Here is a 24,186-nt window from a genome sequence, read left to right on the forward strand (position 1 = left end):
TAAAAAAAAATCCTGGAACAATGGCTTTTCAAATCTTTATGGGGACTCTTTGGATACCATTATTACAGAAAAAGTGTGTGTGTGTGTGTGTGTGTGTGTGTGATAGAAAAGGATGAGAGGGCGAGGGAGCAGAGGGGAGAAGAGGAGGGAGAGGAGGAGGGAGAGAATCTGGGGAGATGAGGGGGAGAAGGGAGGAGAGAAAGGGAGGGGGAAACAAAGAATGAGAAGAGAGGAGGCAATATTATTCCACATGAAGTTCGGAAAAGACAAAATCAGATTTGGTTTCTTTGTACTTTGATTCTAAATCACTTGCAGAGAAAACGTAAAGACTTAACCCAGAGGACCCCATCGTGTAAATTGAGAGCAGTAGCCTTGGGGCACTTGCATAGGGAACAGCTATTGTCGCCGTCGCGCAAACTCTGATCTAGCCCTTAGATCTGGCACTTCAAGCCAACTGGGTCGTGTGGTCAAGACTCAGTTCACTTGTCCCGCCGCCACCCGGGAGTCTCAGGACGCCTGGGTCGGTACCCTCCTCCGGGAGCCCTGCAAGGCCGGGTTGCAGAGCAGACTCTCCGCCCCTGCCGCCGTCCACGCCCCAGTCCCCTCCCGTCCCGTCGCGTCCTCGCGACCCTTCTTAAGCGTGGAGGGGCGAAGGCCGGGACATGGTGATCTGGCCACAGAGCAACCAGCTCCTCGGAGCTCGCGCAGCAGAGCGCCCAGGCCGTAGTTCCCGGGGGCGGGCAGGCGCTGCGGGCTCCCCGGCTCTCCACCTTCCCCGGCACCCCAGCGGGCCATGCGCCCAGGCTAGAGCGTAGCCGCCGGCATGCCGCTCCCGCTGCTGCTCGCCGCGCTCTGCCTCGCCGCCCGCCCGGCGCCCGCGCGCGCCTGCCAGCTGCCGTCGGAGTGGCGACCCCTGAGCGAGGGCTGCCGAGCAGAGCTGGCCGAGACCATCGTGTATGCCAAGGTTCTGGCGCTGCACCCTGAGGTGCCCAGCCTCTACAACTACCTGCCGTGGCAGTACCAAGCTGGAGAGGGAGGGCTCTTCTATTCCGCCGAGGTGGAGATGCTGTGTGACCAGGCGTGGGGCAGTATGCTGGAGGTGCCCGCCGGCTCCCGGCTCAATCTTACAGGTCTGGGCTACTTCTCCTGTCACTCCCACACGGTGGTCCAGGACTACTCCTATTTCTTCTTTGTCAGGTGAGCCTGGCCCCTCTGCGAGATACCTGCAGCAGGTCTGAAGTGCCCCGGGCCCGCTTTTTGCCAAAATAGAACATATCTTAGACTCTTTGCATTCTTTCTTGCTGTGTCCTCTATGAAGATCCTGACCACCCTTGGCTGAGGATGAGAGTCAGAGACGATTTTGGAGTCATATGCACAGAAGGGTGTTAAAGGCAAAAAGGTTAAAGTACCTTTGTTTATGAGACAGGGTTTTGTTCTTTTACCCGGGTGATCTTCCTGCCTCAGCTTCTGAGTGCTGGGATTACCGGCTCATGCTACCACACGCAACTCTAAAAGTACTTTCCAACTGTCCATTTGATGTATTGAGGAAGATGGCCTTTGGAATCAGTTGTTGGGATTCTGGCTTTGAACTTCTCAAGTGTGAGTTTTGAGCCAAACACTTCTCTCAGAGTCCAGCTCTCACACCGTTCCCCTCCACCAATTCCCATCTGGCGGAAAGAGAGACGCAGATACTGACGGGAGCACGTGAAGCTCCCGGGGAAGTCCTGTTGTTTAACGTGCATCCCCTCCCTCTTTTCTACCCACTTCAGTGCCAGAAGGCAGCCTTTCTGTCTTGTTCCTCTCCCATACTGCCTGCCAGGTAGTTCACATTAGCAGGGCTTTAGGGGAAAGGTAAAAACTCCAGGTCACTGCTTTGAAGATTGCAGAGGGGCACCAGGCAGGTGAGGTGGTCCCTTGTAAACAATATCAGTCTTGTGAAGTTCCACGGAGGTTGGAAGAAATCAGCAAGAAATGTATGTCCCCAAATTCAGTTCATTTTTATTGACTACCGAATTCTACCTAAATCGTAGGTAGAAAACAGCAGGTGGCTCCTCAAGTTCATGGTAATAAATCAGTTAAGATGGGTATAGAACAACGGCGAGAGACACGGGCATAGAATCTTAGCCAGGTTTTCGAACAGTTGGCGACTCAATCCAAAACTGTATGATCAGCTATCGTCGCAGTTTTGCCAATTGTAAACCAGCACCAACGCTCCAGGGAATGATTCCGAGCAGGGATTCTGACTCGCTTTGGCATCTCTGAGAAAGAAAACAGTAAGTTCCGCAGAGGGATGTCCTGAAGCTCGGAGCCACATGTGCTTTCCATATTGAAGGCAGGCTAAGTTTAGAATGCGTGTTCTGCTTTGTGTTGGCTTGAGGAGCTTAGCCAGATTAGGTTGATTTTTTTTTTAATTGTCTGGAAAGTATAGTTTCTAAATAAAGTCAGCCAGGGCTGTGTGAGCGCCTTTCTTGATCCAGAAATCCAACTCAGTCTTTTCATGTTTTTATTTAGGGAAAACACTGAGAGCCCGCTATAACACAACTTGACAGTGCTTTATTTTCCACTGGATAAAAAGCTCAAGAACTGACTAGACAATGTTGGATTTTTTGCTTTTTTTTTTCTTTTTAAATCACAAAGTGGTCCAGTGACTGTGTAGCGGTCAGTCAATGTTGTCATCTTTTGCGATGACATAATTACAGGAAGTTAAGACAGACCAGCAGTCACACGATGCTGTGACAGGTTGTCTTTTTCTAGGGCTCTCTTGCCTTGAAGTAGGCTAATAACTTCATACAACGCACTCCTCCTTGGTTGTTCTGGCTTCTCCCCCTGTCTCTTGCTCACTCACTCACTGTGGCTGGCAAATGGAAAGGAATGGAACGTTTATTTCGGCTCATTTCAGAGGGCTCATTCCTTTCCTGTGTGGGTCTGTACACTCGGGCAGATGGCTATGGTGGTGTATGGGGTGAAGACTGTTCACCTCACGGCAAATAGGAAGCAGAGAAGGAATACAGGAAGGGGCTGTGGTAGGATGTAGATCCAAAGGCATCCTCCCAGTGACTTATTTCCTTTGGAAACTTCCGCAGCCTCCCACCCTAGTTGGGTACCAAGGTTGAGCACATGAAACTGAGAGGAGGGGGAACATTCCAAATTCAAACTGGAACGCTTGGGTTAAAATTCTCACCCCCTTTTTTTCCTGATTTCTATTTTTTTCTTACTTTTAAAAAAAATTTATTTCCTTCTTTGGTTAACTTTGCTTTATTTATTTTATTACATTTTTATATTTTATATACGAGTGTTTTGCCTATGTGCCTACATGCCAGAAGAGGGCACAAGATCTCATTACAGATGGTTGTAAGCTGCATGTGGGTGCTGGGAATTGAACTCAGGACCTCTGGGAGAGCAGCCAGTGCTCTTAACCCCATAGCCATCTCCCTAGCCCTGATTTCTATTTCTAGCAAGCACTTTACACCAGAGCATGTAAAAACGTTGACTGCTATTGGTATACCTGCATGCACTCTGTGCCAGTGCTTCCTTCTATTTGTGTGTGTTGGATGAGTGTATATGTGTATGTGGTACGTGCATAGGAATGTGTGTACATGCAGAGACCAGAGGAAGATGTTGGTGTCTTCCTCTATCGCCCTCCACTTTATTGCCTTGAGTCAGGGTCTCTCACTGACCTGGACGCTCACTGTTTGGGCTAGGCTGGGCTTGTAGGTTCTCAGGATCTGCCTGTCCCTGCTGTCCAGTGCTGATGTTACCGGCAGGAACAGCCATGACTACCTTTTTATGTGAGTGCTAGGAATTCAATTTTGGGTTCTCACACTTGACCAGGAAGTGTCCTTACCCACTGAGCCACATCTCCAGCCCTGTTTACATTTTTCCAGAGCAGTCCCCATGGTAATAGCAGGAAAGTAGGTTCTACTATAATTCTCTTATAGCAGACTGGAAGACGAGAGTACTTAAAGAAGAAACTTACTTGAACGTAACAGCGAGACTTGAATCCAGGTCGCATTACAAATGGTTGCCTTCTCACCAGGAAGTAAGGAACAATAGGAGAAGGAAAGTAGGGGGGGACTTGGGAAATAGACGCAGACATGAATGCACATCTCTTCTTTCCCCTTTGTCTAGACTCTGTGCTTAAGAAAACCTTAAGGTTAGACTCAAGTAATGAAAAGTAAAAAACAGAAGTGCTAACTGTGGGGTCTCTTTCTGAGAATCATTGCAGATTTCATGATGAAATTAGCAAGATCATCTCTGTCCTTTGTAAACTGGACTGAAGCTGACCCACCTCCAATAACCTCCCTTGTCTCTCTGCTTTGACCCCTCCCCCTTAGGATGGATGAAAATTACAATCTCTTGCCTCATGGAGTCAATTTCCAAGATGCCATCTTCCCAGACACACAAGAAAACAGAAGGATGTTTTCCAGCCTCTTCCAGTTTGCTAATTGCTCCCAAGGGCAGCAGCTGATGACCTTCTCGAGCGACTGGGAGATCCAGGAAGACAACAGGGTAAGGGCAGGCTGGGCCTGTGCCTTGACAAAACAAGAGTGTAGCCATATCTTCCAGGAACATCATGACCAATGGTGTTGAGAGTTCTCTCCAAATTATGCATCCTCCCATTTCCCTCCTGGCTGAGAGAAAATGCTGTTCTTAGGCGGATGCCTGGGGTTTAGTGTGTGGTAAGGAGTTCTTCACAAAGTAGGAGCAAGATGGGAGGAAGGTACATGTATCTCAGGTTCCCCATCTGCAAAAGGGAGACAGAAGTCACACCCATATTGCACTCATTTGATTTAAATATGCAAATCTCTTGGCATAGTGCTCAATGTTCAATGCCTGTAAGCTATACTGCTCTAAGGCAATGGTTGTCAACCTGGCATATCAGATATCCTGTATCTGATATCTGATGATATTTACATTACTAGTCATAATGGTAGCAAAATTACAGTTAGGAAGGACCAGTGAAATAATTTTATGGTTGGGGGTCACCATAACATGAGGACTGTATTAAAGGGTCACTGTAATGGATTAAGTAAAATGCTGCAGGTTCCTGAGTGGCTGCAGTAGGCAGCAGGCCATGAGATCACGCTGCAGGTCCCTGAGTCGGGGCAGGCAGCAGGTCTTGATAGCAGTCAGTCCTAGACAGGGACAGTGCAGTTTCCAAGTGGCTGCAGTAAGCCACGAGAGGCAGTGAGTCCCACTAGGAGAGACAGAGAGATGGGCACACCACGGGACCACGCGGCAGGTCTCCGAAGGCGGCTGGTCCCCAGCAGGGAGCCATGTGGCAGGCAAGAAACAGAGACATGGATGGGCATGCCATGCAGAGTGAGGTTGGATATTTATTTAGTGGGTTATGGAAGGGAAGGAGAGGAAGGGGTAAGGGAAGAAGGGGGAAAGAGTAGGGAGAAACAGAGAGAGATGGGGGTTGGGGGTGAAGGGGAGAAGTAAGGAAAATGAAGCGAGGTATAAGCTGCCTCTTGAGGGGAGAGGCAGAAAAGAGAAGGGAGTCAGGCTGGAAGCTGAAGATCAGCTTGCCTCTGCAGATGGAGGAGGGAGTGGGTGTGGCTTGTCTTAAAGGGACAGAGCAGACCATTACAGTCATACCATTAAGAAAGTTGAGAACCTCTGCTCTAAAGAACTGTCTTGGAAGAAAAGGAAAAGAAATAAGAGAAGTTCCAGAGCTAACATTCCACGTTTAAATTTTTCTTTTGGATTTATTTTATGTGTGTGGATTTTTTGGCCTGCGTGTATGTATGTACACCACACACATGCTTTGTGCCTGGGGACATTATAAGAGGTTGTTGATCCCCAGGAACTGGAGTTATGGGTTGTTGTGAGCTGCCATGTTGGCCCTTGGGATCAAACCCAAGTCCTCTGGAAGAGCAGCAAGAGCTCTTCCTTACTGAGCCACCTCTCCAGCCCCCATGAGTTTTAAACTCCATGATTTTAAAAGTGATATTCCCTTTAAGACTTACAGAGTAGACCAAGTGGCTCTAGTAAAGGTTAAGATTACTTTGAGTGAGGAAATACAAAGAAATCTTCCAATCTGAGCTAAATGCCAGTTAGGGGGACATTTTAGGGCTTATCACTTTCCCCAAACAATGGCAGTACCACAAGGATGCAGATAAGATAGAAAGATTAAGTCAGATCAGGCCTGTGTGCTGCTGGGCCATCACCCTCTATCCAAAATAGATTTGCAGTTAGTTAAGTGACCAACTTTCAGAGATAGGTCTGATGTGGATGTCAAATCAAGCAGTGACTCCATTTTATGGTTTAAAGAATCACCCTGGTTGTATCTGGTGGTTTCTTCCTTTCTCTTTGTGTGTAGAGGGTTTGAGAGGTGTTATTTGTCTTTGCTGGTGACTTAGTCTAGGGTAGCTGCCTTGTTCTATAAACATCATTGTCTTCAGTCCCAGGGCCCCGGCCCCCCAGAACCTCTCTCTTACTCTCACAGAGAAGCTGTTTCTGTGAAAGACAAGGTTGTCCAGACAAAAGTTATTCATCCATTTGTTCCTATTGTCAAGAGCTTCCTGCCTGAGACCTATCCTGCTGATGGCAGTCTAGTGTCTCCTGACCTGTCTTCCCCACTTTCTGAGACTTTGCCCTGTTTTGTTACAGCACAATACTGAGAATTTGCTTCGTTTTCTCCTCTTCCCCTCTTCCCTGTTTGTGTGTGCAGGTACATGTGTGTACTGATGTATTTGTATATGCAGATACGTGGAGGCCAGAAGACTTCTGGTTTTGTTCCTTAGGCCCAGTGTTAGTTTTCTCTTGCTATGTTGACAAACCATTACTGAGGCAATTTACAAAAGAAAGAGTTTAATTGAGCTTCTGGTTCCAGAGGGTTAGAGACAAAGGCATGGTGGGAAGAACAACTGATGGTAATCTTGATACGAAAGCAGGAGACTGAGAGAACTGGAAATGGTGCCAGTCTTTTGAACCCTCCAAGCCTACCCCTAGTGATATACTTCCTCCAACAAAACCCACACCTCTTGATCCTTTAAACCATTCCCACCAGCTGGGAACCAAGTATTCAAACACAGGAGCCAGTGGGGAACCATTCTCATTGAAACCACTGTGGGTACCATCTGCTCGGCTCTTTTTTATTTTCAGACAAGGGTCTATTATTGATCTGGGTGTCACCCAGCAGGTCAGGTCGGCTGGCCATCCAGCCCCAAAGGTCCCTGCCATCTCTGCCTCTACTGTGCTGGGATAGAGGGCTGTGCCACCATGCCTGGCTTTTTTATGTGGGTTCTTGGGGATAGAATTCGGGTCTTTCTGTGTTCATAAACACCTTGCCCACTGAGCTCTCTCTAGTCCTATTTGCCTGTGTGTGCACAAGTGTGTGTGCACAAGTGTGTGTGCATGTGTGTGCACATATGTATGCTTGAATGTCTTGCTTTGTTTGTCCTCTGCATTATTCAGTTGAGACAGCATCTCTCATTGAACTTGGAATTATATTGGCAGCCAGCAAGCCTGAATGATCTTCCTATATCTGTCCTCCACAACACTGGGAGTTAGGGATTTGCATGACCCTGCTTAGTTGCTTACACCGGTATTGGAGATTCGAACTCAGGTCCTCATGCATATGAACAAGCTCTTTTACCCATGGAGCCATCTCCAGCCCTTGCTTCTCCCTTCCTGTCTTTACTGTTCACTTTCCACATTGCACTGGATGCAGTACATCACAGCCTCAGAATCCCAAACTTGAGTTTCACCTATTCGATAGGGAATGTAATCAGTTTAGTTCCAGCTTATTTTGTGGGAGCTTTGCATATGTATAGAACCCACAATAGCACTAGATTTATGTCAAGAGATCAAATACTATTCCAAAAACAGCTTAAGGGGCTTAGCCCTAAACCTCTTCAGCTGCATAACTTATTAGTCTTTTGCTCACATTTGTTTGGAATTACATTTTCCAGCATTAAAAGGGGAGACGAGAACAATAGGACCATGGGGAGTGATGTCAGTGTGGAGCAGGCCTGTTTCGTGGATCAGATGCTGATCTTGGAGAGACTGCTTTTTCTCTTTAGTTACCCTGACCTCAAAATCTAAAGTGGGGGGTGATAATCATCCCAGAATGCTGTTCAATTTAAACATTTAAAGGTTCAATTTGGGGCACTCTCAATTTCCCAGTCCCATTCCTTCATTCCATTTTCACTCCCTGCCCCCTTTGAAAGGGACCACATCAGATTATCTATCTATCTGTCTGTCTGTCTATCTATCTGTCTGTCTGTCTGTCTATCATCTATCTATCTATCTATCTATCTATCTATCTATCTATCTATCTATCTATCTATCATCTATTTATCTATCAGTGTGTGTGTGTGTGTGTGTGTGTGTGTGTGTGTGTGTGTGTGTGTATGCACCTTCATGTGTGTGAGTACTAGGGTCTCATGTTGTGGATCCTCTGACTGATCTTTAACTTGCCCTATAGTCCAGGAAGTCTCAAATTCTCAGTCCTCCCAGGTCAGCCTCCTAAGTGCTGGAGTTGAAGGCATGTGCCACCATCCCTAACAGCTCATTCTTTTACCATTTCACCCAAGGGTTGGGGAGATGACTCTGTGGGCAAAAGCACTTGCTGCCTGTTGTAAGCATGCTAGCCAGAGGCACTGAGGAACATGTTTTTGTCTTTCTACAATGTCACAGTTTACTGGGAGCAATACATTCTCAAGGCCCAGAGGTTTCAATGACAGCAACTTGAAAGATTATCCTGGTAATCTGGATGAGGTAAATGTAGGTTCTTTTATTCCAATCTTAATTAACACCCACATCACATGTCACACACAATAGGTATATATGCACATATGCAGTTTACAAAAAGGATACAAACTAAAGAGGTTGCAGGAGAATATGAAAAGTTTCAGAAGTAAGTTGGAGTCTATACTGATGAGATGCAAGTCAGATCAGTTGGGAGGCGGCCGAAGTCAGGGTTGGAGAGCAAGGCTACAGTAGAGATCACTTATGTTGTGAAAGCCTGAACCCAGGTCCAAGAGCAGGAAACTGCATTAACCTAATTTGTAAGTTGGTTTACATTGCTGCAGTAAAGATCACCACCAAAAGCAACTTGGAAAGGAAAGTGTATATTTCATGTTATAGCTCACAGTTCACCATGAAGAGAAGTCAGGGCAGGAACCTGGAGGCAGGAACTGCAGCAGAGGCCACGGAGGAGGAACGATGCTCACTGCCGTGTTCCCCATGGCTTACTCAGCTTGATCTCTTGAACCACTCAAGACCACCTGCTCCAGTGTGGCTTCCCCCACGGTGGCCTGGGCCCTCCTTCATCAATCACGAATTAAGAGACTACCTCACAGACCTGCCTGCAGGCAATGTGTTTGTGGCATATTCTAAATGAAGGTTCTTTCTATCTAAATGACTTGGATTTGTGGCAAGTTGACAAAAACCAGCATGTGCTGTTTCAGGTTCGGGTTCACATGGGTGGCTGTGCAGGCAGTTGAGTAGGCTGAGTCAACAGAGGGGACCCTAGTGGAGCTGAAGCTCCAGGGACAGCTGGGGAGTTCTCTGCTTGTTGATCCTCTGTGTACATACTAGTCATCAGGCAATAGGTTGGTGTGACAACGTACAATCAAAATGTTAGGAATCTAACAACTTATGGGAGTCATACTCTGCTGTAACTTTTTGTTTTTATCTGTTTTGTCTAATAAGTTCTTAGGTCTGGTTTCTCTGATAGGATTTTAATATACTCATATGTCCCCCCCACTCTCAATTCACTCCAGTAAATGCATAGGGTGGCTCCCCCTTTACTTCCAGTCATTTATCAGTCAGTTGAATCGGTGGTACTTGGCAGATGTACAGTTTGTGGATTACCAGGGGTTGCAGTCACACTTTCTCAAAATAGAGTAAAAAAATCTGCTTGAAAATGGAGTCTCATAAGGCAACACACAGATTGATAAACCACTGTTTTATACCACATGAAGTAACAGAGTAGGGCTTAACCTCATCTCAATATTACACAAAGCTAATGGCCTGAGTTGGGACTCCCAGAACCTGCATACAAGCTGGATGCAGTAGGGCAGGTATATGCAATCCCAGCACACTCCTACTGAGAAATGGGAGGCAGAAACAGAATTCTTACAGACTCTTCAGTCAGCTAGCCTGCCTGGCATGCTCAGTGCAGATAGGCCCTGTCTCAAACAATGTGGGAGGGAAAAACTGATACCTGAAGGTCATCTGTAATGAGTCTTTTTTTGTCCCACCAGCCAGCTCCCAAACAGTGACACAGAGACTTCTTATTAATTATAAAAGCTTGGCCTATAGCTTAGGCTTATTCCTAGCTAGCTCTTAAAACTTAAATTAACCCATTTATATTAATCTACGTTCTGCCATGTGGCATTACTTCTCTTCCATTTTGTACCTCTTGTTTTATCTCCATGTCTGGCTGATGACTCTGCCTTTCTTTTCCCAGAGTCCTCTCTGTCCCCACAAGCACTGCCTAACTTCTTCCTGCCTAGCTGTTGGTCAGTCAACTCTTTATTAAACTAATTACAGTGACACATCTTCATACAGTGCACAAATCATAACATTTTCCCCTTTTGGTTTAAATAAAAAGAAAGGTTTTAACTCTAATACAGTAAAATTATATACAATAAGAACAATTATCAAATAAGAATTATATTCACAATGTCCAGTTCATTTGTATTTGGAAAATTTGGAAAAAAATACTCTATTACCTATTTTATCTTGATGAGTTCAAAGTTTTATATTTAATTCACTTTTTATCCTAACTTGTATTACCATCCTAAAACTACCTTTTTAGACCCCAAAACATTTTCTTGGATAAACAATTTAAGTTTTTATGTTTCCCAACCTTATACACTTTATACCTCTTTTGTGAGTTTCTTTCCTGAATTTGGTAACAAGGAAAACTAACTATAACTATCTCATCTTCAACACCATCAGAGACCCAAGAAGGATATAATATTACCTGAGTAAACAGAAAGTGCAGAACAAACAATTTCAGAAACCACAAAGACAGATGAATGCCTGGACAGTCACCCAAGATTCCTCTGTAGTGTTGGGGCAACCATTTTTAACTTACAGGACTAGAATATCTGACAGACCTTTCTGTGATGCAGGAATTTTGAAGGACTTCCTACCTTGTCTTGGCAAAGTTCAGCAGTTACATCCTTTTGTGTCCAGCTTGTCCAGTTTGGACTGCAACTGTTTGCAGTTGAGGCAAGGGCAGTTTCATGCCCAAATGACTAACGTTGCCACATTGAAAGAAAACTCCATATGGAGGTTCTTTGATGTGTATCAATATATAAAAATCCATGCCAACATAAAATATTTGAGACTAATGGTTGTTCAAAAGTAGACTCAACAATCCACCCCTTTACCCAATCAGTCTGTATCTGCCCTTTCTCTTTTCATAATGAGATTCCAGAATTTAATCACCTCTGTTTAGCTTCCTTCCTGACTATGACCAATAACAACTTGCAACCAACTCTCCTAAATGATGACAAACATCCATAACCCACTGAACAACCAAAATCATCCAACCCACCTCTTGGAAATGTGGGTGTCATGTTCTTAAAATTATTTCCTGTTGTCTTGGAACAACAGCATCTTTAGGGGTTCCCTGAGAAAATTGGGATAATGATCAAATTCTGGGAAAGCTAGCTGTATTATTTTTTGTTTAGTCTTTGTGTGATTGGAAAGTGTAGAGCTTGGTTGGAGTAGTCTGTGAGGCTGGACCATCTCAGCTAGCTGATATGAAGTTATTCTATATGCAGAATTTTTTGAGGAAACTGCAACAGAGGCATTCTGTGAGGCTGGATCACCTGATCTTCTTGTCTTCATTGGTATCTGATCCTTTTGTTCTGAAAACACACAATACTTTTAAAGGTAACATATATCTCTGCATTAGCATGAGTGTAGAATATGCAGTATGTACAAGTCAACTAAAGATGATTTTCTGTTTTATATTTGAGCAGATAAAAGACATCTGTCAACTTTATAAGTTTATTTGAATTGTATAACCAAACCTCCATTCATGCCCTATGAAAGGATGACATGTAATAAGTCATGAGGACTCTGTAGCCAACATGATTTATCATGTCTCATCCAGTCTCAGAGCTGTTCCCACGCAGAAGGATCAGCAGGCACATTACCTGTCTTGTAGTCTTTCCTGACTTTTCCCCTCACATCTGTAGCCAAGATCCTCAGGAGGTCTTCCCCGCTAAAATCTGTTCTCTATTAACTTTGAAGGAATCTATAACTTTTTGTTTCCTCTGGAAACAAAAGCACAACCTTTCCCCCAGCACAACACATTTCTAAACTTCCATTGTGAAGTCAAGAATCTTTAAAGTATACAGGCTTCTTTAATTCAGCAATCCCTTTCATAATTCGTTGTTTCTTGGCAACTGTCATTGGTTCATCAGCATTCAAAAAATTCAAAGTCAACAAAACACCATACAGTTTCCAGATGCCCTGTGTATTTTCATCTTTATATGGCTTATTTTTTATATTATTTTTCTTTAAAGACTTTATTAATTTAAACTGTTTTTCTATAACTATCTATGCCCATTTTATTTTTCTTTATTTAGCACCTAGGTACATTTTAAAACACACTGTATCCTGTTCAGAGGTTGTGTCAGTCTGCACCTGGCTTTTTCTTTTTTGGCAAGTCTGCAGCCTTCTCTGACCATGTGAGATATTAAACTACTAGGCTATGCTGTACATCTCTGCTTAGCATATGGTGCATTGGTGGCTGACTCTGCCCTGCTCTGTTCCACAAGAGCCCAGTCTCATGTCAGTGGGTAAGGGCACAGACCCAGATTTACCTGCCCCAGTTCTGGTAATTTGTTATGTTTGCCTGAAGCAGGAGTTTGTACCCAGTTCCGGCTACTCAAGTGCTCAGCTGTACAGCATGGCCTCTTAAAGGCATGGCTCCTTTAAAAGGCCATGTTCCACTAGCCAGCTCCCAAATAATGACACTTCTTATTAATTATGAAAGCTCGGCCTATAGCTTAGGCATATTCCTAACTAGCTCTTACGACTTAAATGAACCCATTTGTATTAATCTATGTTCAGCCACATGGCATTACCTCTCTTCCATCTTGTACCTCTTGTTTCCTCTCTGTGTCTGGCTGGCAATTCTACCTTTCTTTTTCCCAGAGTCCTCTCTGTCCCCAGAAGTTCCACCTAACCTCTGCCTACCCTGCTCTTTATTAAACCAATTACAGTGACACATCTTCACACAGTGTACAAATATCCCACAACTGTCATCTTCAGATCTCCATAAGCATACTGTAGCGCACGCACACACACGCACACACACACACACACACACACACACATGCATAGATACACACAAAATTTAACTTAATATTTACTTTAAAATATTCTATGGTAAAGATTGCAGTCTTTTCTGTAATGTGGAGCGATTCAAATGGTTGTGTGTGGACAAAGAGTTGCCGGAAGACCTAATGGCAGTTCCTTCCTTCTTCAGAAACAAATCAAAACAAACAACAAAACCAAACAGACAAGAAAACAAGCTATAGCACTTACCTTTTTCTATGGGCAAGCAAGCCTCCAGCTATCTTTCCCTTCCAGGGTAAGCATACTTATGGTCTCAGAAAACTTACCCGTTTCTCCTCAACCCAAGGAAGGCTCAAAATTGATATTTAGTCACCTTTCCCCCAAGTAGGAATGAGTGTTGGCAGAGGGAGAAGAAACTTTTGTTAATGAGAACTTACTAATCCCTCCCTCCTGTGTTCCCAGGGAAGTTGTGGGTGGCCCTGAACTTTGCTGTTCTCACAGTGGCTTAGGGAATGAATCTTGTACGTGTGTAGCAACCTCTAATGCTTTTTGTCATTGATGCTGCTGCTCTCCAAGCTTCCTTGTTGCCTGGACAGGCGACCTAGACTCCGCTCATGAAGGACACACTTCATTCTCTTCATGGATAGGTCTTTCTCATGGAGCATCATTTGACTTGGGGAGGTGATCTGGAGGTTAAGGGCTGGGACAGTAGGAAAATCTTACACGGGGATGCTTGTGTGCAACACACCCAGGGTGCCATCCAACTCAATCGTTAGGAGTAAAACCCTCCCACACGCTGGTTCCTTCCCAGTACTTCACTTTTAAATATCTCACCCACCCCTTAGTTCATAGAAACATAATTTTGCTTTCAAAAGTTGTGAAGGCGTCAGTAGTGTCTCCAAGTGTTCAGTGCCTCTCCATTGGTGTCATGGTGTTAATGGGGCTGGGGGAGGGGTGTCTTTGGCAACCAGAGTCTTTACTGGCAGGATCCTCTGCATTCCAGCCAAGAACATTTTTCCTCTCTCCCTTTTTCTCCTGCTTGGGCAAGTGTAACAGTCAAAACAGGAGTTGGATATTTTCTCTCTTCTGCCAGTACTATCCCCTAGGCTCAAGACCTAGCCTGACCCCACTTACATCAGTCTGTCATAAAATGTCATGGGATTAAAATAAAACCTGTGAAGGTCAGGCTGCCGCCATGGTCTCCTCTCCTTGTTTGGAGTTGGGAAAGGAGCTGTCTCCCTCCAGCTGCTTCAGAAGGAATGTCAACTCCTCCTCAGATCTGGATGGCTCTGTTGTGTCAGGAGGAATGACCCTGGGCAGGTCTTTTCATTTCTCATAACTGAAGTTTGCTCTAGGAAATGAGACCCACAGAAACTAAGGCTGCTACACTAAAGTGCGCGTCTGTGCACTTTGTAAACTATAAAGGACAGTTCAGGGGTGCGTCATGGCTGTAGTCATTTCAAAGTCCTCAAACATTGCAATTTTTACAAATTAGCAAACCAGCTTTCTGGGGCTGGAGAGATAGATGCTTAGTGGTGAAGACCACATACCTCTCTTTCAGGAGACCAGAGCTCAGTTCCCAGCATCCATGTCAGGCAGCTCACAGCCACCTGCAACCCCAGCTCCAGGGGTTCAGTGCTTGCTTTTAGCCTTCATGGGTACCCGTGCTCATGTTTCCCCCTTCTTCCCCCCCCCCACAAATATATATACATATACAACTAAAAAAAGTTTTCTGTGACTCCCCAGGGAACTGTAACTCCTAAAGCCTGCTGGGATTGGTGTCTGCTAATCCCCACCCAACTCCCTTGATTGGTGAGAACAGTAAAGAGGATACACATTGGTGATGGGAATAGATAAAGGCAAGTTTTCATCAGCATTTACTAAGTTCTGGGCAGGAGCATGTTGAAAGAGTATGTTAACCAAACTGTAAGCAGATAACATTTTCTTGTAAGTCCAAATCTGAAAGTAGACAGTGATACTGGTAAAAAGCTTTCTCTTTGACATTCATTCCCAGTTCCTACATACCCCCAGACAAACAGCCACAGTTATTACTTTCTTGTACAAACATTCAACGAGTGTTTCGATGCCGCAAATACAGTTTAACACATGTTATTTACTGCTGCCTTGGATAGAGTGGTGGGGTACTGTGTACACTCAGCTGTGCTGTGCTTAATTCACATAGAGACTTCGAGGATCTTTCCATATCAATGACTCTGAAAATGCCTTAAATAGCTGCACAATATTCCATTGTACAGATGTATCATGATATGTCATTTTTAATGAAGTCTCCTGCTGTTGGGTTTTTGGGTCGTTCCTAATACAACATCATTACAAATGGTGCTGACATCATTATACATAACTAATTTACATGACTCATTACTGTGTCTCGTCTTTAGCAAATATTTGGGTACCTCCCACGAAGCAGCTACTGTGTGAGATGCTACAGTTCCAATGTTTAGCAAAATCCAAAGGCCCTGATGTCATAATTGGCAATGGACACAATCAAAAGATCACATTGATCAAAATGTCACAATCAAGTGATCATTGCACAATTTTAAATGGAAACAATTGCTCCGATTTAAGAAATTAAGCAACTACCGGCCTTACGTTACCTGGGCTTGAGAGGAAAGAACCCCTTCTCAAAGGAACTGATACCTGAGATAAGGGCGAGTGTGTAAAGAGACATTCAGGCTAAAGTGGGCACCCGCAGCTCAGAGACAGAAGAATCTGTGCATACAGATTCTGTGCTAGCAGGGCATACAGGGGAGGAAGAGCCTTGTGGTGCCATGATGTGGATGGGGTGAGAAAGGTGGGGCTTGAGTTCTGGCAGGAGCTGGGCCATGCTGGACCTGATGGGCCCTCAGAGGATCCAGACTTTGTCCAACAGCAGTGGGAAATCTTTGCCCCTTTGAAGGAAAGGGTAATGGGAGCTAAACAGACAAGAGTGGAACAAGAGTGGGTTGGAGAAGTCAGGGAATTCCCGGTGGTTCAGGGAGACGAGGTCCGCTTGCTGTAGAGGTCCTGGATCAGTGCTGGGCTAGGCTAGAGGTAACAGCAGTGGAGAGAAATGGTCAAATCTGAGAGATAATTGGGACTGAAAGGTTAGTCTTGGGGGCTGGAGAGATGGTTCAGCAGTTAAGAACACTGGCTGCTCTTCCAAGGGACCCGGGTTCAATTTCCAGCATCCACATGGCAGCTCACAACTAACTGTCTGTAACTCCAAGGTCTGACACCCTCACAGAGATGTGCATGGAGGCAGAACATCAATGCACACAAAATAACAAATAAATTATTTTAAACAGTTAGTCTTTATCTCTGCCTCAGATTACAGTTCTCACCCTGTCCTGACAGGGCTCCAAGATTGGCTGTGAATATTTATAATGCATCTTTTATGAAATATTTCTTCCTTTGGAGGATAACTCAGAGTCTAAGTGTCTCACCACATTTCCCACTCACAGGAAACTTATGCGTTATGGCAGATGCCCCCTGTGGCTCTTGTTTGACATGTGTCTAGTTTATTCTCTTACCCCCCTGAAACAGGGTTTTTCTGTATAGTCCTAGTTACCCTGGAACTTGCTCTGTAGACCAGGCTGGCTTCAAACTCAGAGATCCACCTGCCTCTTCCTCCGAAGTGCTGGGATTAAAAGTGTGTGCTACCATGCTCAGCTAGATTTATTATCTTCTATTAGAGTAACTTTGTTAAGATGTGAATCTTGTTGGGCAGTGGTGGTGCGCACCTTTGACCCCAGCACTTGGGAGGCAGAGTCAGGCAGATCTCTGTGAGTTTTGACAAGGGCTAGTTCCAGGACAGGTACCAAAGCTACACAGAGAAACCCTGTCTCGGAAAAACAAACAAACAAACAAACAAAATAACAACAAAAAAACCACAAAAATTAAATTAAAAAATAAAAGAGATTTGAATCTTATATGTCTTCCACTCGTGCTGTTAATGCTTGGTCTCCAGCTTATTACTCTCCTGTGGAGACCATGGAGCCCTTAGAAAGGGGACCTGGCTGGCAGAAGTATGTCACTAGGTGACCTTTCGAAAGTTTATACCCACACCGTATTCCCTGCTTCCTGTCTGCTGGGATGGACAGACACCACCTCACACTTGAGCTGCAGTGAACAGAGCCACTCTGCCACGCCTTCCCCACCACAATGGACTGACATCCCTTTGAAACGGTGGGCACAGCCAATCTTTCCTTTGTTAGACTGTTTTGGTCAGGTGTATTGGTCACCGTGACACAAAGGCAACTGATAAACATTCTCTGAGGAGATCCCTGGCTGAGTAAAAAAATCAGAATCAGGTGTGCGAGTCAAGTGCCTGTAGAGAAGGCAGCTAAACAAGATGCCTGATGGGTCACATGCAGTTTATTACTTAAACCTCCCAGGGAAAAGAGAACAGATCACCTCACAGGGCCAAAGGGAAAGGGAAACTGTGCAGGAAGCCTGCACTCATCCACTAGGTAAGACGGAAAGAATAGTGATGTACTTGTGGTTCAACACCTTTACTGGGGCCGGGGCATAAGGAAGTTTCTGTCTTAGTGACTTTCCTAGTGCTGTGATAAGACCCACGACCAAGGCAACTCACAGAAGGAAGGGTTCGTTTGGGACCTGCAGTTGATCAGAGGATAAGCCCATGCCAATCATGGTGGGAGCCTGGCAGAGAGCCAGCAAGCACGACGCTGGAGCAGTACCTAGAAATCACATCTTGAGACACCACCACGAGGCAGAGAGCGCTACCTGGGAATGGCATGGGATTTTCAAACCTCCAAGGAGGTCATTTCTCCTGATCCTTCCCCCAGAGTTCCACCAATCAGGGATGAAGTATTTAAACATATGAGCCTATGGGACCATTCACATTCAAACTACCACGGTTTCTCTCAGGAACTCCTCATTAGCAAAGAGTAAAGCATGAAGTCATAAAGCAAATGCTAAAGCACACATTTGATGAATAAATCGTGGTTTTTTTTTTATCTTGCTTGATTCAGTTCTCCAACATGTTGTTGGTGTATGTGTGTGTGTATGTGTGTGTGTGTGCACGTGCTCATGCACGCACTCACGCACATATGAACAAACGGGATAGAATCAAGGGCCTCAAGCTTGCTAACCTTCACTAAGTTATATTCATTCGCTTGTTTTTACTGCTATTTACCTAAGAAATGTGATCTATAGATTTACTTCTTTATAGTTAATAAAGAATATAAGAATAGCATTGCCTCACAAAATGGCTAGAAAGTATTTCTTCCTCTTGAATTTTCTGGATGAGATTGGGTAGAACTGGCAATTTCCTCCTCGTTAGATGCATGTATTCATCTGCTTAGTTAGGGTTCTGTTGCCGTGAAGAGACACCATGACCATGACAAGTTGTAGGTCAAAGAACCTGTGGCTAGGTTGGTGTCCCAGTCTCCCCACTAGAAGCCTTGCCTAGTTATAGAAAATGGTTGGTTCGGGCTCTGTGCTCTGTATCCTCCATTTCTAGTAGTCCTTACTAGGGTCACCTTCTTAGGTTCCAGGAAGTTTCCACTGCACTGGGTTTTTACATCATTCCCAAATACTCCTCCAATTCCATTGTCTCTCCCCATGATTTCTTCCTCCATTCCTCAGTCCCCTGCCTGACCCCTCATGTTCCCATCCCCACCCACCCCCAGTGCGCCAACAAAATCTCTTTTATTTCCCCTTCCTGGGGATAACCATGTGTCCCCACCCCTCCAGAGCCATCCTTATTACTTAACCTTTCTGGTTCTGTAAGTTGTAGCATGATTATCATTTACTTAACAGCTAATGGCCACATATAAGTGAGTGCATTCCATGTTTGTCTTTCACAGTCTGGGTTACCTCACTCAGGATGATTTTTTTCAAGTTTGATCCATTTGCCTGTTTATGATGCTATTTTTTAAACAGCTGAGTAATACAAAAATCCACTGTGTAGATGTGTCACATTTTCTTTTTTCATTCTTCGGTCGAGGTACACCTAGGTTGTTTCCAGGTTCTGGCTATTAAGGATAAAATTGCTATGACCATAGTCGAGCAAGGGTGCTTGTGGTAGGATGGAGCACCTTCTGGGTATATGCCAAAGAGTGGGTCTTGAGGTAGATTGATTCCCAATTTTCTGAGGAACTGCCACATTGAATTGCCATAGTGGATGTACAAGTTTGCACTCCCACCAGCAATGGAAGTGTGTCTGTTGCCCTACATCCTCCCCAGCATGAGCTGTCACTACTGTTATTGATCTTAGCCGTTCTGACAGGTGTAAGATGGAACCTCAAAGTCATTTTGATTTGCATTTCCCTGGAGGCTAAGGATGGTGAACATTTCTTTAAGTGTTTCTCAGCCTTGTGGGATTCCTCTATTGAGTATTCTCTGTTTAGATCTGTACCCCATTTTTAATTGGATTATTTGGTTTGTTGATATCTAGTTTCTTGAGTTGTTTATATATTTTTGGATATTAGTCCTCTATTGGATGTGGGATTAGTGAAAATCTTTTTCTATTCCATGGGCTACTGTTTTGTCCTATTGAGGGTGTCCTTTGCTTTACAGAAACTTTTCAGTTTCATGAGGTCCCAGTTTGTAAATTGTTGATCTTAGTGCCTACTCTATGGGTGTTCTGTTCAGGAAGTTGTCTCCTCTGCCAGTGTGTTCAAGGCTATTTCCTACTTTCCCTTCTGTCTGGTTTTGTGTTGAAGTTTTTGATTCAATTGGACTTGAGTTTTGTACAGGGTGATAGATATGGATCTATTTGCATTCTTCTACAAGCAGACAGCCAATTAGACCAGCACCATTTGTTGAAGACACTTTCTTTTTTCCATTGCATATTTCTGGCTTTATAAAAAAAAATCAGGTGTCTATAGGTGTATAGATTTATGTCTAGGCCTTCAATTTGCTCCACTGATCAATGTGTCTGTTTTTATGCCAATACCATGTGGTTTTTATTGCTACATCTCTGTAGTGTAACCTGAAATCAGGGATGGTGATATTTACTTTTCAGGATTTTTTTTTTTTTTTTTTTTTTTTTTTTTTTTTTTTTAGCTAGTCTGGATTTTTTTTCCAAATGAAGATCTTGTCCTTTCAAGGTCTGTAAAGAACTTGGTTGGAATTTTGATAAGATTGCCTTGAATCTGTATATTGTTTTTTTATAAGATGGTCATTTTTACTATGTTAACTCTGCTGATCCATGAGCAGAATGACTTTTCCATCTTCTGATACCTTTTTCAATTTCTTTCCTCAAAGACTTTAAGTTATTGTAACACAGGTCTTTTACTTGCTGGTTAGAGTTACCCCAAGATACTTTATATTATTTATGGTTATTAAGAAGGGTGTTGTTTCCCTAATTTATTTTCAGTCTGTTTGTCATTTGTATATAGGAGGGCTACTGATGATTTTAAGTATCCAGCCACTTCGCTGAAGGTGTTTATCTGTTGTAGAAGTTTCCTGGTAGAATTTTGGGGGTTGTTTATGTGTACTATCTGTACTATCATTATCTGAAGAAAATGATGCTTGGACTTCTTCCTTTCCTATTTGTATCCCATTGATCTCCTTTGGTTGTCTTATTGCTCTAGTGAAAACTTTAAGTACTATATTGAATAGACGATGGAGAGAGTGGTCAACCTGGTCCTGCTCCTGATTTTAGAGGAATTGCTTTGAATTTTTATTTAATTTGATTTTGGCTATAAGTTTACTGCAAATTATCTTTATTATGTTTAGGTATGTTCTTTGTATCTCTAATCTCACCAAGACTTTTTATCATGAAGTGGTACTAGATTTGTTAAAGGATATTTTTTGGCATCCAATGAAATGATCCTGGGTTTTCTCTTTCAGTTTGTTTTTATGATGGATTACATTGATTGATTTTCATATGTTGATCCATCCATGTGTCTCTGTGATGAAGCCTACTTGATCATGGTGGATGATCTTTTTGATGTGTTCTTGTAATTGGTTTTCCAATATTTTGTTGAGTATTTTTGCATCTATGTTCATAAGGGAAATTGGCATGTAATTCTCTTTGTTTAATCTTTGTGTGGTTTGGGTATCAGGGTGACTGTGTCCTCATAAAATGAATTTATCAGTGCTTCTTCTGGTTCTATTTTGTGGGATAATTTGAGGGATATTTGTCTTAATTTTTCTTTGAAAGTCTGATAGAATTCTGTGTTAAAACCATCTTGACCTGGGCTTCTTTTGGTTGCAACACTTTTAATGATTGCTTCTATTTCTTGAGGCATTATACGTCCATTTAAGTTGATCTGATCTTAATTCAACTTTGGTAAGTGGTATCTATCACAAAAATTTTCCATTTCTTTTATATCTTCCAATTTGGTACAGTATAGGTTTTTAAAATATGACCTAATGATTCTTTGGATTTCCTCCATGTCTGTTGTTATGTCTCCCTTTTCATTTCTGATTTTGTTAATTTGGATATTCTCTGTCTTTTAGTTAGTTTAGTAAGGAATTGTCTATCTTGTTGATTTTTCTCAAAGAACCAACTCTTTGTTTCATTGATTCTTTGTATTATTCTGTTTCTATTCCATTGATTTCAGCCCTCAGTTTGATTATTTCCTGCCATCTACTCCTCTTGGATTTGCTTACTTCTTTTTGTTCTAGAGTTTTCAGGTGTGCTGTTAAGTTGCTAGCATGAGAGCACTCCAATTTCTTAGGCATTTAGTGCTATGAACTTTTCTCCTAGTGCCACTTTCAGTGTGTCCCATAAATTTTGCTATATTGTACATTCATTTTCATTGAATTCTAGGAAGTCTTTATTTCTTTATTTTTGTCTTGACCCAGTAGTCATTGGGCAGAGAGTTTAGTTGTTCAGTTCCCAAGAGTTTGTAGGCAATTTCTGGGTTTGTCTTGGTTGTTTGAGAGTTTTGTTTCCTCTCTGGTCTTCTGGCCTGTGTGACCTGTGGTTGAGCAAGGGTCTCCGTTTGAGTTGGGGGCTGGACTTCTGGTAACTTGTCCACCAAGGGGTCTCTGCCTGAGTAGGGGGCTGGGAAATGGCAAAGAAGGGGGGAGGGAAGAATTAAGGATAATGTGTGGGGGGGGCACTGAGAGTGTATGTGGGGTCAGCCTACCTGGGGTTCTGGCGGCTTGCCTGACCTCTGATCCAGCAGGGAATCTCTGCCCGAGGTTGAGGCTAGTACACAGCAATGAGAAAGGGAGGGCCGATTGGGGATGGTGTTGTGGCAGGGGGAGGGGCACTGAGAGAATGGTGAGGTCTATGGGCAAAACCCTACCAGCAGTGTGGCCTCTGTTCCAGCAGGGAGTCTCTGGAGTTGGGGGCTAGGATTTGGCAGAGAAGGAGGGGAAGAAGATTGAGGATAGTGTTGGAGGGGGGAATCACTGAGATTGTGGACGAGATCTCCAGGTGGGCAGCCTACCTGGTCTTCTGGCTGATGTGGCCTGTGACTGGGTAGGAGGTTTCTGTCTGATGAACCAAGGGAATGGGAAAGGTTCGCTGGCAGCTGGTCTACCTAAGTTATTTTTCAATGTGAAATCTGAGATGTTTTCTTTTTCTTTCTTGTGTTTTATATTATAATCTCAAAATTTTCTTAATTATAAATATATTTAACGTATTTTAATTTATATATTTAATATATACTTAATACATATTTACATTTAAAAAATGTGAGATTATAACACAATAATACATCATATTTCCCTTCCCTTTCTTTCCTCTGAATCTTCCCTCCTTGCCCTCTTTCAAATTTATGACCTTTTTGTCCATTAATTGTTATTAAATACATACATGTATTTGCATAGATATTCCTTATATGTTGAGTTCATGTAAAGTTACTAGTATGTGTGCTTTCAGGGCTGACCATTTGGTATAGGATAACCAGTTGGTGTGCTCTTCCCCGGGGCAGGCTATTTCTCCTATTCTCCGCATTCCTAAATTGCCTGCAGTTCTTTGTGTTGGGCTTTCCCCATCCACTTTGGTGTGTCTGTTGTCCTTGTTCTGCTCATGTTTGGACAGTCTGATGGTGATCCTTTGTGGGTATAGCTCTGACATTCCTAGGAGATAGTCTCACGGCAAACTCCCCAAGAAACCCGAGATATTTTTAATGAACTTTTACTACACTTGTGTGAAAATCCATCAGTTTATCTTGTGTTTGGGATATTTTTCTTCTCCTCTTTCTTTCCACCCCTCCTCATTCTCTTTCTCTTATGTCCCATGCATGTGTGCGTGTGTGTGTGTGCGTGTGTGTGTGTGTGTGAGTGTATGTGTATGAGTGTGTGTTTAAGTATGTCCTTTAGAGCACCTGGAGGCCAGATGAGTATACTAAGTATCTTGTTCTACCACTCACTACCTTAGTCCCTTGTGACAAAATCTTTTTTTTCTCAGCACTTGGGAGTCACACACCTTTATTATTATTATTATTATTATTATCATCATCATCATAATTATATTTTATTACTTTAAAAAATACCAATCCAAATTCCCACTTCCTCCCCTCCTCCCACTTCCCTCCCACTCCCTCCTCACACCCTACCCCCACTACCTCCTCTAATATCTTGATTGAGGAAACCATTTTGGGGTTAGGAAGAAACCTGGCTCTAGAAAAGTTCCCAGGAATCAACAAGGATGACCCCAGCTAAGACTTTCAGCAATAGAGAGGGTACCTGAACTGGCCTTGCCCTGTAGTCAGACTGATGATTATTTTAAATATCATCATAGAACCTTTGTCTAACAACAGATGGAAACAGAGACAGAGACCCACATTGGAGCCACTGGACTGAGCCCCCAAGGTCCAGTTGAAGAGGGGAATGAGGGAGAGTATGAGCAATGACAAAATCTTTCACTGAATCTGGAACCATGTTGGCAGCCAGCAAGCCTTAGTGAGCCCAATGGTAGAGTTACAGATGCGTGTGTGGGCACGCCCAGATTTTTAAGTGAGTGCTATGGATTCAAACACA

At 43.6% G+C, this 24,186-nt stretch overlaps 1 protein-coding gene across 2 annotated transcripts in view; it reads left to right on the top strand.

Annotated features, from left to right (window-relative positions):
* The first annotated feature begins 689 nt into the window (after window positions 1–689).
* The window catches only part of Ccdc3 (coiled-coil domain containing 3), an 88,594-nt gene continuing 65,097 nt past the window's right edge, over window positions 690–24,186 (top strand). For both annotated transcript variants that reach the window (XR_005285888.1, XM_038334480.1), the window contains exons 1-2: window positions 690–1,197; window positions 4,335–4,509. Coding sequence is in view for 1 of the 2 variants with exons in the window: in XM_038334480.1 (XP_038190408.1) it covers window positions 824–1,197; window positions 4,335–4,509 (549 nt within the window). In the remaining variant the exon portion in view is untranslated. The remainder of the gene's footprint in view (window positions 1,198–4,334; window positions 4,510–24,186) is intronic.

The sequence above is a fragment of the Arvicola amphibius genome, chromosome 6, assembly GCF_903992535.2.
Source record: "Arvicola amphibius chromosome 6, mArvAmp1.2, whole genome shotgun sequence".
Classification (NCBI taxonomy): domain Eukaryota; kingdom Metazoa; phylum Chordata; class Mammalia; order Rodentia; family Cricetidae; genus Arvicola; species Arvicola amphibius.